The 19,489-nt window shown below is 40.3% G+C and overlaps 1 protein-coding gene across 1 annotated transcript in view; it reads left to right on the top strand.

The window, feature by feature from the left end:
- col14a1a (collagen, type XIV, alpha 1a) overlaps nucleotides 1-19,489 on the top strand; it is a 171,401-nt gene that overhangs the window by 58,891 nt on the left and 93,021 nt on the right. The window contains exons 17-22 of the mRNA XM_050046615.1: nucleotides 3,980-4,112; nucleotides 4,586-4,621; nucleotides 5,930-6,072; nucleotides 10,374-10,506; nucleotides 13,806-13,928; nucleotides 16,834-16,983. Coding sequence (XP_049902572.1) covers nucleotides 3,980-4,112; nucleotides 4,586-4,621; nucleotides 5,930-6,072; nucleotides 10,374-10,506; nucleotides 13,806-13,928; nucleotides 16,834-16,983 — 718 coding nt within the window. The remainder of the gene's footprint in view (nucleotides 1-3,979; nucleotides 4,113-4,585; nucleotides 4,622-5,929; nucleotides 6,073-10,373; nucleotides 10,507-13,805; nucleotides 13,929-16,833; nucleotides 16,984-19,489) is intronic.

Raw genomic sequence — 19,489 nt, 5'->3', positions numbered from 1 at the left:
AGTCCTTGGCAATGCTATGAGCTAGCCACAAACTTGTATTTTCACTTCCTCAAGCTGACAGATATTACACCAGTGTATGATTTAGCATCAAAATAACCTGCATGGATTTTGATTTTTCTGTCTCTTAGCTAGGGGTGCGTGTATTATCTCTATTTCCAGAGGAAGCTGCGCTCCATATGCTCAGATAAAGGGAAGCCTATGGACTGGCATATATGCTTAACAACTCTACTGGTAGCTGGTAAAACCCTTGGCATGGCTGAGTATAAATAAAGGCTGAATAAATCTAGAAATTAATGGCTTGGGTGTTTTATTACCATGATCTGGGGTTTAGAGACAGCTGGGCGGCAGCGATAGAGCCCTTAGGTCTGTAAGAGTGTGTGTGTGTGTGCATGTTGTGTGAGTTTGTCTCTGTATTTGTGTGTTTTGCTGAGAGTCATCAGAGCTGAAAATAACACTCTGGGGAGTTGGAGAGGTGGGCTGGTAATTCCGCCAGCATAGAGAAAGGGATACACGCAGCTTTTCTCTGTCTCTCACCCACATACTCTGCACATGTACACACATAAACACACATCCACCGACCGCTCTGTATTGTTGTATCTGAGAGGAGATTAAACATAATGCAGTCGAACAGCCGCACAAACACAGACACACCAGCAGAGAGAGATTACCCAGATTAAAATTCATGATAATATAGGGCTTCATGAGAGGAGCAAATTATATCATTGTTGATCATGCTGTTTTGTCTGGATTTAATTTGTTTTACTAGCACCCTGATACCTCTCTGAAAGCAGATTTCGGGGCTTTTTGTGCACTTTGTTAATCAATAAAATGTCTGTTTGACTCCACTCTTTAATCAGACAAATACCACAGAGGGCAATGCTGTAAAATAAGGAAATCTATCTAAATAAACGCAAGGAAATGTACACAGAACAGGGAGAGAATGAATCACTAAAGATGCACTAGCTCCCGGGAAAGCCCAAATGGCCGGCCCCACTGCTGAAATTAGCATGTAACTGTGCCTCAAAGGGCTCCGTAAAGAAACAGATTCCTGCACATAATATGGTTATTGAGTCATCTACAGTAAATTCCAATTTCAGTGTCGCTCTCCATGGAAGTGAGTTGTACTCTTGACGACCTCTTGGTGTTTACCTTGGGGTCTGACTCATTTTCTGATGTTGGACAAATTGTAGTGGTCGTTTGGACTCCTGCAGCAGCACTTGATCCAACTGGCTACGCTGTTGTGTTCAGGGGAAACCAGACATTTCTGAATTACTCATATGATCATCTTAGTCCTACAATGGCCTTATTCAGATGTTTAAACCCTCAGTGAATGGGGTACCTGCAGACCCCAGAGAGATTTGTTCATAACGACTTCATATCATTAGAAGTAGGTCAAAAGCACCCAATTCTACCTATACAATCTTAAAAGATGGCTCTTTTTATTGCGTTCATGTTTGCCATGGTTCCTCATTTTAAGTATCACACACTATCAGCGGGCATCAGGCACTCATCACTCAGTTTACAGACAGATTTAGATGCAGCAGAAACAGTATTCCTCATGCTCTTTGGACGACCCTAAATACTGCTCTTCACTAAGCTGAAGATGATGTTCAAAGTCAAATATACATCACATAACTTCATAATAAAATGCTTTATGACTGTCAAATTCAATTAATCAGTTCAAGAAAAAAATCCACCTGCTGTTGTGGATGTCCAACACTCGGCTGGAAAATCTACTCGACAAAGATGTTGCATTTGGCTCCTGAAACACAGACAATAAGTAGCACATGTTTGCTCCTCCTGTCAGATGCCGGTATGCTCTATCATGTGTTATAACTGCCTGCAGCGTGTAGTGTTCATAGTTCTATGGAAACACCTTTTATTTTACATCATGTACAAATCTTAATTTGAATTACATTTATTTAACCATTTGCTTAACCATTGTTTTGACAGGGGGTCACACTGACACCAAGGCCTCTATCTGCCTCTGTACTGAAAGACAGAAGTTTTAATGACTGTTGGTTTATTTAGATAATTTTATATTGTGGTTGGTTTCACTGCATAAATGTAATTCAGTTAGACAACTCACTTTGAAATGTTTATTTCAACAGCAGAACATAGTTAGAGTTTGGCGTCTAAACTCTGGCCTCATTGCTCCACGCAGATTTCTTTACATGAGATATTGGGGGAGTGATGATTAAATATTTCCCCTCTTAGCTGGAGTCTGCAGGTGGATGCTGAGGTGGAGGTGGGGCGGAAAGAGTGAGCAGCAATACTGATGAAGGGCAGCAGCGGCATTCACAAGGCAAAGGGAGAGCTGGGAAGATTTTGCACCTTAAATAGACCACCAAATCGGGAGGGTGTGTTTTGTAGATGACATATGGAGAGTGAGCTATGATGTGTGTGTGAATCAGTGCTGCTCGAATTGAAAGCCTGAACTAGCTCGCAGGTGTCCATCGAAAAAAATTTAGAGCCATACTTATCTTAACAAGGTAAACTTAAAAATATACGCACAGTTATTAAGCTGAACACCGGGTGGAGCTTTCATGTGTAGGTAAGCTCCAGGTGATGAGAATCAGGTGTGTGGAATGGGGAGGCAAAGAGTTTTTGACCGTGCTGTGGAAGCATGTTGAAAAGTGTTGGCATGTAAACTCAATGCTGAATGGAATAATGATTACATATGGACAATGCTGTCGCCCTGCTGTGTTATGGTGAGCACATACATATATATTGTATTGAGAAAAAATGGATCACCAAATCCAAAGAGATAAAACACACTGGGCATTGGTTTATTGTTAGCCCAGAACACGCGTCCAGAACAACTTCACCTGTTCGCCTCTCAGTGGCTTTTTTAGACATTTTGATTTGTTAAAAAGTCACTACAATAATGTTTACTTGAGATTACAGAAAACTAAATGATACCAGAACCAAAATACTAATTTGTATGTACTCGGGATGAAAATAATACCTTCATTTTACACAAAATGCTAATTAACTGCAACTTTCCTAAAATATTAATAATAATCTATTAATTTTGGATGTTTTGTCAGATTTTATTCACGACATAGATAATAATGTTTTGAGAGGAAATAAATTAACGTTTTGCTGTGGTAGTTGTTTCGTACAGTAGTTTATTTTTGGGGTACCCAGGGACCACAGTCCTTGTGTGTTAAATATGTTGTAGGATAAGGATTAACATAAAGAGTATATATATTAAGTGCATTTTTAATGAGGATTAAATTAATTTGTACCTCCTCATATTTTAAGTAAGAGTATTACAACCAAATCAACACACAAAGTACAACAGTTTGTTTTCAGAGACACCAGCTTCTGAAAATATGCACCACCATTTCCTGCTGTTTTCTTGCCTTAAATTACGAGCGCCGAGGCGCTTTGTTATTTTATGTTTTTAGCAGCTTTCTCTCCTGAAACTCAGCGACGACCTTGGTTTTGAAAGTCTGGTGTTGTACTTAGAGTATAAATAATCTTGTCAGGCTGTTGGTTTATGCCCAACATTTTTATCACATCTTGAGGGTAACTTAGGAGACTCTTTGTGTTTATTTTACTTGTAGAAAAAAAAAACGGGAACAACAAATGAAAATACAAAACAAAAAATGCTGACCTGAAATGTTGACAGCACATTATGAGACACGACAACATGTATTACGTTTGGCTGTTCACTAATTCCCAGTCAAGTTCATTTGGTACTACAGAGACCTTTACATGCAATATTATCGTTGGCCCAAACTCAGATTAAAACTCTGGATGAAAGTGTGACGTGATGATTAACTGACAGCTGTCCTCTATAATGCTTTGACCTGAATGAACTGCTGAAGATAGGTTATAAAACAGCAGGAGCACACGGTGACGTGTTTGAGGATATCAGCCAACGTCTTTGATTAGTTGTTTTTTTTGGAAAGAAGAATTTGTTGGAAGTCAAACGTAATATAAGACCTGTATGTGTGTTTCTCTTTTGTAGGTGGTCTTGAGTGGAAGTGATAACAGATACATCCTGACCGGTCTGAGTCCGTCCACTGAGTACGAAGTTATGTTGACGGCTGTGTTCAAAGATGAATCAGAGAGTGACACCGTCTCTGTGATAGAGACCACATGTAAGTGTTAGGAGGCTGTATTGATTAGCAGCATGTACATCTGTTGTGTTACTGACACATCTAATCAATGCAAAATGTTATAAAGTCAGCATCCAAAAACTTTTCCAGACATAAGAGAAAAAGACAAATCTAATTTCATGAATGAAGATTCCCCCCCCACCCCCCGCTTGCACTGATGTTTAAATTGGCCAGTGACCCAACTAACCCTCTTCACCAGAGTGCCACTGTCTGCTGAGAATAACAGACCAGTCCAATCACATTAAAATCTGCATTTCTGAGTTCACAGTGTGACTCTGCATGAGCCCATTTGCATTGATTTTGTTTGTCGCACCTTATCACAGTAGAGGAAAATCTATTTTCCCGTCAATGATTCGTTATGTATTTTTGTCTAATTACCTTAGTTATTGATACAGAGAGTTGTTGCTGAGAGCTTCTATCCAATTATCTGATTAATGCTCACTGTATTTTTCCAGTGGCCAAGACAACAACGATTGCTACGGCAACCACAGGTAAGAAGTGTCCAAGATTCCTTTTGTGTAACATCACGCTCAGTGTTCATGTGTAACAATGGTCTAATGATAACTTCAAAAGACTTGACGCGACTGAGCATGTCATGTAAGGTTAAACTTGTGTTGTGAAATGTATATTTTTTTGTATGTTAGGAAAGTTAAAATCTGTTACTTGCATGTGTCCAGTGGGCAGCAGGCTAAGTGGTACTTACTTCAAAAAACTCTCCTTGCAGCAAGGCTGGCCAAATTTTAATCATGATTCAAGCCAAGGCATCTGTCTAGAAAGTCTATTGCCATTGAAATATGAAAGACTCTACTAGTTTTCCAGGGTATGCTGATGTTGCCAGAGTGCAACCACAGTTCTAGCAAGTTCTCATAGCAGAGTTTTGTCGCTAATTAAGTTTCAGAAAGCAAAACCAGAATTACCGAGAGCTTAAAAGAGCTCCACACTGTCTCTTCTGACTGAGGTTGATGCATGCAAAACTGAAACATTGATTACATTCCCAAGGAGGATTCACCTTATGAAAAAAGTTTGGAAGCCCTTTCTTGTTTTTATAAGTGTGTTTACCAAGTTGGCATCACCCAGGGACTATGGTTCAAACTTCATTATCTCAGAGGCGACCCGGAGGCCATCTGGATTATGTTTCGTATGAGGAGCAGGCCACAGCTAATCGAGTCAGAGCAGTTTCTACACTCAGGGCTTTAAAAACTTTTTTAAAAAAAGCAACATGTCTCCTTTTATTTAATTCCCTGCTCGCTATACTCGAAACTTTAAAACAGCACATCTGCTTTGTTTAAAACTCCAAGTGCTCCTGTGAAAATTACAACTTAAAGTGGTCGGCTAAAAGACAGCAAGTCGCCTTTGTTTTTTAAAAATCAAGGCTTGTAGCTTAAGGCTGCATTATGTATGGAGCCCTCACAGTGGCTTTAATCCGCCCAGGACTGCATAGACTTTAAAACATGTCTACTTGGTTTAAAGCTGTTATCGAGACTGATGAAAGACAAACACTTTGTTTTTTGTTTTAAACTCCTGAGAAAAGAAAAGCTCCATCTGGGCCAGATTTTAGTGCCACTTTATTATCCAGCACATCACAGCTGTCTGAGCATATTGGCACTTTGACAGTCGCTGTTATGATTTTCTTTTAGCACACTGGCAATTTGATTGACATTTTTCTGATCCACAGTTTACAGAACCACATTAAGTGTGGATAAAACGTGACTTAGGCCAAGATCTTGTGTAAATGTTTGATATATATCTCCTACAGCAACTCAGTACACTAAACTGTTGTCTGTGATGTGGTGTCACAGTGGCACGTCAGGCTGTGAGAAACCTTCTGCTGAGTGACGAGACCACCCAGAGCTTAGAGGCATCATGGGAGCTGGAAGACCCCCATGTGGAAAGCTACAGGGTCTCCTACGCCGACCTCAGGGGCGACCACAAAGACGAGTCTGTGAGTTGATCGAGTTGTGGGCTTTAACTGTAAAAATCAATCATTCACAAATGATTAAGTGCAGATTTAGAGGCTTAAAGGATGTTTGCTGTAGTGGATCTACTGGTTTTTGGGCAGTGAGTGTTTTCTGACTTTAAAGTCCTCCTTCAGACATGTTTTAAAGTATGTAAAAGTACTCTGCTATGATTAATAGCATTATTTTCCCACATAAAATTAATTTAAAACAACGTTAAAAGGGTCTGGAAGCAGATCAACTCTCCCTTACTGAGAAATTCTGGATCTGGCCTCTACCTCGCCCACCACCAGTGCTTGCGGAAGGTTTTGTGTTCCATCTCTACCTACACAATGCAAACAAGCGAGTGAACAAACATCAGATTGTTTCAGTGTTTCCCAATGACGATGTCCAAATCTGCTCTGAGCATCTGCAAACAGGCGAAGCAACATACTGCTTGTTTGGAAAAACGCTCGCCCTGGTTTTATTTTGGTGATGCTTAGTGCACCTCAGACCTATTTTCAGAGCAACAGGAAGCTTTTGCATAGACTGCTCAGGGCTCATTAGGCTGCCTAAATGTTGTTGTTGCTTGTAGTATAAGTGGACACTTTTTTGCACTCCATTCGCCCGGGTTACTTGCTGTATGTGTGGAAGAGGTGTTCTTGGGCACAGTGCTCAAATGAAGTGTAGAGATAGGTCCAACTATGGGTGACCAGCATAAGGTTGACCAGTGAAAGAGCAGTGCACATTAGAATGGGTAGCATTACAGAAAACATCGGAGAGATTAAGCAACAGATGTTGTTACCCTGGTGACCAACGTAACACCTGCTGTCAGCTGCAGGGATTCACTTTCGACCACCATCAAACAAGGGACCTCTGCAGTTAGGGACAAGAGTCCCTAACTGCAGAGGTACTACGGGTGCTAAAAGTAGCTAATTCTCCTACGAGTCATGTGAAAACACAACCCAGCTTTTTTGAGCTCATGTTTCCCTGACAGCCAGATAGCTCCAAGACTTGCATCAACGCAGGTGCTCAAGTATAGTATATGTACTTGCCCCTTTTCATAAAGAAACTGACAGGTTCATTTTGAAATGTTTTTTTATTTTTATGGTTTATGCAACGTTACACACAGACATTTCAGGGAATGAGGAACATAAGGAACTTTGCCTTAAAGGCATGTAAAAGTCATGGAAATTTATTGGTAAAAATGTGTATGAACCCTGTCTGTGCTAATGCAAACTCGCGCCGTCTGTACTGACAAGTCCATCCTGTGTTGGAGGTTTTAGGTTTCTTTGCTGGTGTTGTGTGGAAGTGTGTTCCCTCGTCGATATGTGTTTCCGAATTAGATTGGCTTTCGAATTTGTGACTTATCTAATGTAGCTTTCCTGGTGCTTGGATGACGCCTCTCTAGCGACATACTTTGCACAGATACAAGTCAGTAAAGTCAAGGTCAGACATTTTAGGGGACATAAACATAAGAAAAACACCTTTGTTGAGCCGAGGGGGACTTTAATTATTTCTCTCTTTATGAGCTATTTTTATATCCCTGCCTATAGTTTCTAAAGTTTCCCTCCTTATGTTCCTCTGCCACTTTGGGCATTGTAACTCTCACACACATGCCTGTAAACGCACACAGGCGTCTTCCCCGGTGAGTCGTGAATGCTGATTATATGGAATAGACAACACCAGAGTTGTATTTGGAGGAAGAGCCTTGTTATTTCACACCTCCAGCCGACTGGATGGCACTGCAGCGGTCAGTGTCGGGTCATCTGCTCCAATCAAAAAACTGATTACACTTTTAGTCCCGGTCCACTCAGCCTCTCCTTCCTGATTCCTCTATCTGTGGGAAGAGCCCTTGAGCTCGGTGCCATGTACTGACCCTGATCACCGATGCGCACGCACACACACACACACACACACAAAACACTTTCTCTCTCCACTTGTTCCTCTATCTCTCTATTTTTCCTCTGTTTTCCCTCCCTCTTGTCTTCTCTCTTGCCACCTCTCCTTACTTTCCTCCCCTCCCTCTCTTTCCCTGCCCCCTGTTTTAATTTCCCAATGTGGTGTCAAGAGCCGTAGAAGATGGAGAGGCCAGGCCAAGCCAGAAGACATTCCATTATCTTTTCAGCAGCCATTTACCTCACTGGGAGCAGAGATGGAGGGCAGCAGAGAAAAGAGCAAAAGAAACAAAGAGAGGTGGAAAAAGAAACAATAGCTAAACAAAATGGGAGAAAGGCTTAAAGCTGTCCGCCGGCTGATAGATAAGGGCTGTTTCAGGTCGCGCCTCTCTCTGAAAGTTTGGATGTGCTTTGATGTGAACGTGTGTGAGAGACAGATAGACGGCAAAAGAGACAGCATGAACAATTCTGTTTGTTTCATAAGCCGGTTGTGTGTTTGTTCATGTATTTAAAAATGTTTGAATGTATTGTTTGAATGTGTGTGCGTGTATGTGTGTGTACCTTACTGCTTTGACACTGGCAGGTGTTCTCATTGGCTGTGAGAGATTTACCTGGACTTCCCTTAATGCTATCTCTCTTGCTTTTTCTCTCTGACACACACACACACACACACACACGCGTGCACACGCAGGCTAACATTTGGCAGAGGATCAGTGCTGTTAGCACAGTAAAGAAAAGTTAATCTCTCTGCTGTTGTTTATGTTAAAGTCTTGTTTTGGTAAAGCAGACACTTAGTTAAGAACAGACGGATGAACGTTAGAAGCCTTTTAGAGGCGCATATCAAATAATGTTTTGGTTAACAAATGAGAAAGTTCATTACACAAGAAGCCGGAGAAAGTTTACTTTTGTTCTAAGCAAATCAACACAGTCTTTATCAGCAGAAAATTTGCTGAGTTGTCACAAAACTGTAGATGCTGAAGGAATCAGGCTCAACTTTTCATCCAACATGAATAATACAGCCAAAATGTGCTTGAATAAGAAAGACATCCACTGTTCTATGACAACTGAGCAAACTTCATGTGCTAATAGGTGGTGCCGATATCCGTTGAGGTAAACAGATCAGCCCAAAATATTGGACCTCACTTCCTTAGGGTGCCTTCACACCTAACCTGTTTGGTTTGGTTAAAACAAACTCAGGTCTGTTTGCGCTGTTAGTTCGGTTTGTTTGGGCTGGTGTGAAAGCGATCAGTCGAACCCCGGTGCAGACCTAACAACCAAACCGAGGCCGCTCAAAGAAGGCGAATCTCAGTCCACTTCTAAACGGTGCGGTTCATTTGTGGTGTGAAAGTAAAAAAACACAGGATTTTATGACAGCAGGTGTGTGATTTTAGCAGGATTTCAACAGCTAAACCAAAATAAATCCATCTGCTAATCATGAAATCTGTCCGCAATTTATTAATTGATCCTGATAAAGGCCATGTATATCCCATAACCTATTTATGCTAATGCATACATGTACAGTAACCATGCCACGTATACACGTCAGTGAGGGTATTTCCCCTGATTAAAAACCAGTGTGTGACAGTGATCCCACAGTATAAAGCCCCAAATCATTACTGTACAAGACACCTTCTTTCCATCCTGTCTCTATGTTAGTCATTATTCACAACATGCAACTGGTTTTCAGTCTAATAATGTCTTACTATCAGTTATTTCTCTGTGAACTCTCTGATTTTGTCAACTGCTTTTTCCAAGGTCAAGATCAAATTGTAAAGCTCATCTGTGGCCAGTAACCATCTGGATGTATTATATAATGGCAACATCAGGTTTATCAGGCTTCTTTATCTCAGTGTCAGTGTACCAGATATTATTTTTGTGGGGCACTTTGACATTTCATGATAAAGAGGTACCTTATTTATATGAAGGAATACTTTTAAGAACTTAAAGAAGCAGAGGGAGAACAAACTTCGACACTTATAAATTAAAACACAGCAGTAATGGGTTTTTTCCCCAGCTCATTTTTTTTTCACCTCACTGTTGGCCTCAGCTGACTTTATTGACTCAACTGAAGTGAGAAGAATTCTTGAACAGTTGTGGTTCAATTCCCTGAAGGTATACATAGCATTTTGTAAGCACTTACTGTTTCAGCTAATTAAGCCTGGCCTTAATCTTTGCCTCCAAATGTCCCTGCAAACCAGCAAAGAGCAAAAGATTCTGTGTGTAGTCAGCTATATGGTGCATGCATCCTCATGCACATGTTTTTGATTTGTATGTCCCCTGTGTTTCTGGCTTTGTGCAGGTTCGTACGAAGTGAGCAGAACTCATTATTGTTTTACAAGTCCCTGTACTTCGCCTTCAAATGTTCCCTTAATGTGTAATATACATTTGTGTGTGTGTGTGTGTGTGTGTAGGTGGTAGTTCCGGGTGGTCAGAGGAGAGCAGTGCTTCAGCCTTTACTGTCAGACACTCAGTACAAAGTGACAGTCACACCGGTGTATGCAGATGGACAAGACGGCATCAGTGTCTCTGCCCTGGGTGCAACGTGTAAGCACACACACACACACACACACACACACACACACAGACTCCTCTGAATTATTAACCACGAGGATCGATTCCTGGTTTCTCAATTTTCATTATACAAAGATGCAGCCCGCAGTTTAGGAGAACACATCTGACAAAACTGAGAGCTAATGAAAATGAATTTTATTGCAGCGAGCAGAATGTTCATTTGCATTACATTAATTTCATGTTCATTTACGTTCCTGAAGGAGAACTTGAATTAAAGCGATGACAAATAATGATGCGTCCTTAATTGTCTTAATGAAGGCCGCGCTTAATTACAGCGGCTCCTTTCATTAATGAGACGATTAAATTATTTTGCTCGGCACTAATTGATTTTCACAACCATTCTCCTGATTACCTCTTATGAGCAGAAGTGATTGTTTCCTCGTCGTACAGAGAGTCGAAATGCCAGACGAAATATGTCATCCTATTAGATGAGGGTACTGTAACTCGCCATATTGTGAATGAAAATCTCTTCTCAGGATGGAAAGCAGCAAAGTCGTAAATCAGAGCCGAGGCACACTCAGTGTACAGTAAGACATGATTTTATATTTTCTGATGGAGGAAAAAAAGTCAGGGTCTGCAGGAATTTACTACTTGGTGATAATTTAAATTCAGCCAATCCTGTCACTGTTAGAAAATAACTCAGTCTTGCAATGTTCCCATAATTTATATTTTACTATTTGTGTTTGTTAAAAAGGAAATAATTAAACCATACAGTATATCAACAAACTACTGTATATACAGAGTGCTGTGGCTAGTTTTTATTTTTAAATTGTGAACAATAACAAAGAACAAAAATCATAAGCCATAATCAGGCTGGATACAGAATCATTGATACTTTAATTGTACTGAACAAAATGTGTCTGTAGTGCTGAATTAACAACTGTCAAGTACTAAAAGCAGGAAAAGCTGGCATCAAATGCCTCATCAGACTGATGTGCTTCCTGAGAGGAGAGACGATGAGTTGACAGAAAATTAGTCAGCATCCATTTGGATAATCAAATAATTGTTTAAATATTTTTAAAGCAAAATTGACAAATATTTTCTGCTCCTTCTGTTTTATATTATTGTAAATGGAAAGTCATTTAATTATATTTTGTTTGAAAATGCCACCAATGACTATAATACACACTTTTGTTACTTTACTTTTTCTATTAATTGTTTAATCAAGAAAATAATCAGAAGATTTATTAAATTGTTAAAATAATGATTAGTGTCAACCCTACTCTTCTTTACGTATTTGAGACTGATTTAAATCATAATTTTGACAGTTTTAGACTGTATTTTGTTAAGGTTTATTTCTTGTATGGCTGTGTGTGTTTAGACAACATTTAAAGTTTGAGGAGTTTAGCTCCTTTTGTTAAGAAAAAATAAAAAAAATGTTTTGTAAAAACATATATTTAAAAAAAACCCTATATATCACTCTTTAAAAAACAAGGTACTGGAAAAGGTGTGAATGAGAGTGAAAGAGGCTCTTGGCTCTCAGTGAAACTTTCTCATAAAAAAGAAGTATGGTTTTGGTATTGGTAGTAAAAGTCAGGCTTTGTCTCAGCACGAGCATTTAAAAAATGTTCAAATGATATCCAGCCCTAAGTCACACTGTATGCATTAGGAACACATGATGACACTTGACCTCTGTAGAGCATTTGATTTATCATCTTCTGAAACTATTCGGTTTCCTGTGGAGTTTTAAACCTCATAGAGTTCTGTGGAGCTGTTTTTCTCTGACTGGGTCCTCGTTTTGTTTTTATCTTGTGCACGCACAAGTGATGTGATACACAGTCCGACCAATTGTTTCACACTATTTCACTGATCAACAGGTGGTAAGATGCCAAGATACACTGCAAAGCACCAATAAAAGCAGAGAAGAAGAAGACTGTAAGCTAGTAAACAATGCAGGATTATAAGGCCCCATGTGCACCAAAGTGTTTTTTTTCCAGCTGAAAACGCCAGGCGCTCCTCGGGGAATGCCCGGCTCTGAGCGCTTGAGAGCGCTTTGGAGGCGCAGCGTTTTTTTCAGCTGAAATGCTTTTTTGCATCAGGTTGCTATAATACGGAATATTGGCAGAAGTAAGCATGTTGGCACAAGGTAGAGTACTTGCTCTGGATGACGGGAAAGCAGAAACATGTAAGGAGAGAGGACGGACCTGCTGCTCTGTGTGGGTCCATAAGAGGAAACATATGAATACACACCGATCAGCCAAGACATTAAAACCACTGACAGGTGAAGTGATTAACTTTGCTTATTTTGTTCCAATGCATTGTTCTGCTGGGAAACCTTTGGTTCTGGCATTCATGTGGATACCACCGGACATGTTCCACCCACTCAAACACCATTGCAGACCAATTACCCCCCCTCATGGCAATCGTACATCGCCCCCCAGCAGGATAATGCACCATGCCACACTGCAAACATCGCTTGCACCTTGGACTGGGGTACATCTGGGGTACCGGCACATCACAAGAATGCTTGAGCAGATTGGGACCTGGGAAATTTAGAAGCCAGGACGACACCTTCAGCTTTTTGTCACGCTCCACAGGCCATTTCTAAACAGTTTTTGTAGTGTGGCATGCTGCTTTTTCTGCTGGGGGGCCACTGACATTGGGGAGTACTGTTGCCATGAGGGGTGGAATATGTCAGGTGGTATCCACATGAATGCCAGAACCAAAAATTTCCCAGCAGAACAATGCATTGGAACAAAATAATCAAAGTAATTCACTTCACCTGTCAGTGGTTTTAATGTTTTGGCTGATGGGTGTATATAAAGTATATTATCATATTTGTCCTCCATTGTTGTTGTTGTTGTTCAGCACTTTTATTTGAGATGTTGGTGATGGTTGGTCTTCATGGTGTTTGTCCCTCCTCCACTGTGATTAAACGGCAAAAGTGACAGTGACAGGTGCATTGTTTTTAAGTTGAACATTTTTCAGATCAGCTCAGATGAAAGACAGCTGGCAGCAGTCAGTGCAGAATTCACACCCAGGGCGCCGTCACGCTGCTGCTGTTTGTAGCACAGCATAAATATGCAGCACGCCAATTGCAAAGAATTAATATTGAATCCCAGGAAAAACACTTTGGTGGACACGGCTCCTGAATACTCATAAAATGTTTTATGGGGAAGGAAATGCAATTGACACATTTGTTAGGCACGATGCATTTTGTTGAGCAACACTCACTGCAAGAACAACTTTTGTTTTGTTTACAAGAAAACTCCAGTTCCAAGTCAAGTTCAGAGAAACACTTCTCTATTCTGATTTTGTTTGTGTTTTGGCAGTGCCCCTCTTGTCTCCTGGAAACCTACGTGTGTCGGAGGAGTGGTTCAACCGCTTCAGGGTCACCTGGGATCCACCTCAGACTCCTACAGCGGGTTTCAAGATCGTCTACCAGCCTATCAATGGTACATACACACACAAACACATACATACATGCAGACACTAATGCTACTCTTAACATTATTTGTATAATCAAGCAGTGATACCAAAATTAGCTCCTGAGGATGGCCTGAAAAATGTAGAGATTGTAGAAATTTAGAGAACAGACATGGGTACATTTATTAAATTCTGTGTTTCAATCCCACACAAATCCACCTTTATATATTATATATACTTTAGTACACACACACATACACATTGAAACACTGCTAGACAGCTGTTAGTTGTCAAGCACAGGAGTATTTTTTTTATTTGGTGTGTGCTTTGCCCTGGGACACAGGCTCATCCAAACATACTAATCTTCTTGTTATGGGAGGACCCACCAGCAACAAACCTGCGACAGGCACATATAGCAGCTGAAAAACAAACTGCTCTCGGAGTGTTTCAGCTTCCCTGATAGTAACGTCTTAGCTTTTCTTTATAACAAGACGCTTGAGGCATCAAGGAAAATGTCAGCGATCCAGAGCTGAAGTGAGACATTACCCTTCCTCATTTATTTATTGTCTTGAAGCATCATCAAAAGCCCATTTTCACTGTTCTGCTGCTTCACTGGTGCTAATTGTTTCATCCTTCCAAGACGAGGCTCCAGCCGTTATAGTTTCCATGTCTGTTTTTAGTCATCTAAACACAATTACTGCGCCTCTGAGGATTCAGCTTCAAGCAGACAGGCTGCATTAATCTGATTTAAGGTATTAAGTTGAAGGGAAATAAATTTCACCAGGCTGCTGTTTTCACTGAGAGAATGTTGATGCATAGATGGAGGAAAAGTGCCGGTGTGTGCAAATGCCTACAAATGGAGAGGGAGAGATACAGCTACAGTATACTCAGTGTAAATTTAAACCCACTGAATGTTGCAAATACACAAGACACACACACACACACACACACACACACACACACACACACACACAAACCTCCAAACACACGCACATACAGACAAATATACACAGTCTGTTTCCTGTTAAACAGTGTTCCAGTGGGTGGGTTGTAAAGATAATTGCTGCTCCTCCTTTATTTCTCTGTTTTTTGTTTTTTTTAATTTTTCTTATTGTTTTTGTTTTGTTTCTTTTTTATTATTTAGTACGTTATTATATGCATGCAGGATTATTATTTTTGTATGGTTTGGAAAAGCTGCATTAATAATGTTTGTTGTTATTGTTTTATATATGTTTCATTTTACTGGCCTAGAGGTGTGTGTGTGTGTGTTTGTACACTTCTGGATATCTTCTGTGAGTGCATGCGTTCATGTATGTTGTGCAGGTCTGTGTATAAATATATATGAGCAAATCATAATGCAGTTCACTATGATGATGGTGGCAGATTTACCACTGAAAGTTCTTACTAATTTCTTAAACAATGGGTTCTTGATTTCAGAGAGAGGTAGGCAAAAGCAGTCTCTCATTTCTGGCATGGCAAGAGTCAATGTTGGCAGCTGAAACAACAACTCGCTGGCAGATTTTATCAGCTGTAGCTAGCTAATTAAGCAAGCGTTAATATAGCTCCATGAATTGGCTAAGAACGCTGTCTCCAACTGCTGGTTGGCGACACACAATGAATCACATCAAACGATTTAGACTACAGCTGCATGTCCCTGGCAAATAGTCACCATCCTCACCAGCTGATGATCCATGTAGAAAACCTGAAAATACAGAAAGGACATTGTTCTTGTATCGTAGTGCAGAGCTATTCAGTCTCAGAATTTATTTCAATCAGGAGAGACAGAAGAATGAAGCAAGACACTGTTTAATACAGAATATGGGTGCACAGATTAAACAGATGGTGCTCAGACACCAGAGGGGGATATTTTGTGATTGAGGGACATCTGTCTCAGTCCAGATACTGGTGGTGGTGGCTGCTGACTCAGAGGCTGCTGACTGCTGAGGCTGATGAGGCTGATGAATCTGTAAAGACTAGGTGGTGATGGGGAGGTGGAGGGGGTGCAAGACTGCAGCAAGGAAGATCAACGGCAGAGAAAGAACCATGTTTAAAATGAGGAGCAGGAAGATGATAGGCTGACAGGGAAGGTGTCGCTGTCTATTGATTGATTGTGAATCAGCTGATGGCTCAATTGACCTACCCAGACAGTGACACCTAGAGATAGTGAGTGAGCATGCGTACAAGGAGTGAATGGCCTAATCCAAGGTGGGGCCTTTCGCAAGGGCCATTGCCATCTGTATGCTCGGATTGGATGGTTTGCTTTGTCCACCCATAGACTTAACCATTGGCATATTCATATTTATAAGGCCTTTCTTTGACTGCTTCCTTCTTACCTACAGATCTATATCCTACTAAAAAGTATGGGAAGTTATTGTCTCTGCTCCCAGGACCCGTGCTTACTTACAGTACTGTGCCTAAAGTCTGTACTAAATGGGGACAAAGGGCATTTAAGTATATTGTGCCGCCGCCATCACTTGGGATCAGTTGCAAAATTAACTGGGACCTCAGGAGCTGGTCTTATTGGATGCTTTTAGAGTGATTCTAAATGACCTGGAGACAGGTACATCTTGACTTTAGATGTTGAGAATGTTTTTCATAGCTTTAAATTCTGTAATCTATTTTGAGTGGCTGCCTATCTGGGCCAGGGCAATCTTGAAAAAGAGACTTTTATTTCCATTGGGCCCTTACTCCATGTTATATAAAGGTTAAGTAAATTAGAAAAAATATTGTAGGATGAGGATAAAGTGATGTGCTTGAAAATCTTAATGCTATCTTGGGTAACAGTGGCACAGTGTGGGGCTTAACCCACTGAGTTTATTTTCTAAATGGGATTAAAATGTTTTTGCAAAGTATGAAAACCCTTTAAAAACTGGATTTGGTTTGCTGTGTGTTTTCTCATTCTCTTTCTTGTATACACGTGTCTGTCTTTCTCAGTTCCAGGACCAGTTTTGGAGACAACAGTGGGTGAAGATGTGAACTCCATGCTGCTTCTGAATCTACAAAGTGGGACGGAGTACAGCGTTCAAGTGACGGCGTCCTACCCCACAGGACAAAGTGAACCACTGCTGGCGAATGCCAAGACGCGTAAGCATCCTTATCATACATCATCTGTAAAGACCACTCACACTTTGTTGTCCTATTGTGGAGTAAGCCCTTCATGTTTTCCTTCATAGAAATGAGACTGTCCTCCTCAGTGGCACTGTTGACATTGTACTGGCATGACTGTAAACAGAAGAGACGACCTCACAGTTTGCTGAGACAATTTTGCTGAGGTTAATAATGAAAGTGAGGGTTATGAAAGTGACATCCCAAATGTGCTTTTAAATTGAGCTTTCACTGATGAAAACCTGATGTACTTTTGGAAAGTCAGACTTAATTCTAAAATGAGTCATTTCCAAAATGAGCCCTAATGGGGACATCATCATCACCTCAAGTTCTCAGTCTAAATTGTCCATGTGGCTATTAGAAGGGGGAGGCAGCGGCAGTGGCAGTGGCAGCGGCAGCAGCAGCAGAAAAGCAAACTAGTTTTAGGAAAGTGGGAGCGGTACAGCTTGCATATTAACTGCCTGCTGATACCATACACTCTAATTTCCATTGAGACTTTAGCAAACAGACAGATAGATAGAAGGATATTAATATTTCCCAGTCAGCCAGTGAGAACAATCCTTTTTGCATATAGATTTGGTATCAGCAGGTGCAGTAAGACCTAATGCAGGCTTTAATGTCTCTCACATCTAAAACAAATAGACTGTCAGAGAGGGAGGAAGTGCGAGAGAGAGAGTGGGGGAGAAACGTGTATGTAGTGTGCAGACATATGTGCATTTATGTACGTATGTATTTCTATTTATTTTTTCAAACCTACTCTGGCAGGCTTGCAGAATAACGCTGTGTCACTGTCCATCACCAAACATTTACGTTGTCTTTTTAGCTTACTGTCTTTCTGCGTGTGTGTGTGTGTGTGTGTGTGTGGTTTTCAGAAAACTGCTGTATCATTCCTTACTTTAAAATCTACTGTTGTCTTTTGGGCTTACTGTCTGATTGGACAGAAGTGACTCGCCAAATGGTGGAGCATCGAAATGGAATGGAAACAAACATACTCTAATTTTAATAGCTTATAAATTTCTCATGCACGTTGGTGCACACAGCAAAAAGAGAATTTGATTTTTTTTCTCTGAAAAAGCTTTAACTTCATAGAAAAATGTTGAGAAATAAAATGTAAAGACTAAACACAGAGAGACTAATCACTACATCACACATCGCCAGCAATTAAAAGGGTATTTATTTGGATACCCTGATTTTTTTTAATTAATTTGTGCCACACTGATATGCCGTCCTCAATCTGTTCTTTAATCATCCAAATGCAACATGAGTGACAAGTCCCTCACGCCTTCCTGTCCCTGTAAAGTTCTCGTAATGAAAGATGCTTTCATAAGAAGGTAAAGATGAAATATGAGGCATTGACATGTAGATTAATCAGCCTCCATATTTAAACTTTACACTCTGTCCCTGGTGTGGCACTTGAAGTTCATGCCTCTTTGTCCAACTCGCCAAATTTAATACGACTTTCTTGGCTCTTCATAAGCCCCATTTCTATACATACAGCACTGTACGTATTACAGCTTTATATACATTTCAGATGTATCACATTTTCCCATATTACACTGGGCGTATTTAAATTCATTGTCCATATACTTTCCACTGGAGGAACTCTGATTTATTAAGGTGGATGCATTCAGTCATTTGTCATTCTAATAAGGGAGATAGAGTACAATATTTCCCCGGGTACACTGCATTCATTGCAGCCTTACCATGGGAGCCAGCTGGCATGTTTACACCAATAAATTACACATACTAGCATGTAGCATAAAAAGGTAATTATTGGTACCTTGAGGGCTGTTGAATGAAATGAAACTGTTTCCCCCAAATGAAGTTTTATGCAGTTTGTATTGAGGTGCTGGCACTTCAGCTGTACAGTAAAAATTTGTTTTCCTTGGGACCACTGAAGGGTGCTCGGTCAACCTGGTATTCAGAAACGTTGTAGAATTAGCACAAAGAGTTGAAACCAAATGTTTGTTTTTTTTACAGAAAGTGAGAAAGATTGACTGTGAAAGAATTACATGATGAGAAAGTCCTTTTGTCCTCAATTGGACAAACCGTCCCCAATGAACCGGTCTTTAGTCTGAAATGTGTCCCTGAAGGTAGCTTAAGTCATAGACACACACACACAGGTATTTTTCTAACCGATTGCAATATCTCCATATGGTTATATCTGTAGTACTCATTTTATTTTGACCTTTCTGATAATTAAATGGCCACCACATCCTCACTTCCCTCCTTTTTTGTACTTTGATCTTTCATTTAATCTTTCTCTATAAGCCTACCAGTATCCTCAGAAGTGTCTCGCATGTCTCTGACAACAGGAAATTAATTCAAAGTTTTCCTAAAGTAAATAAAGTAAGTTAGTAAAATTGATTTATATAATGTGTTTCACAGACATAGATCATAAAGTGCTTTACAAGGAGATGTGATATACAGCATACAAGAAAACATAGAGGATAAAGAGACTACCCGAGCCATGTAGTTAAAAGTA

Source organism: Epinephelus moara, chromosome 6 (genome assembly GCF_006386435.1).
Source record: "Epinephelus moara isolate mb chromosome 6, YSFRI_EMoa_1.0, whole genome shotgun sequence".
NCBI lineage: Eukaryota > Metazoa > Chordata > Actinopteri > Perciformes > Serranidae > Epinephelus > Epinephelus moara.
This window is presented reverse-complemented; position numbering and strand designations above follow the sequence as displayed.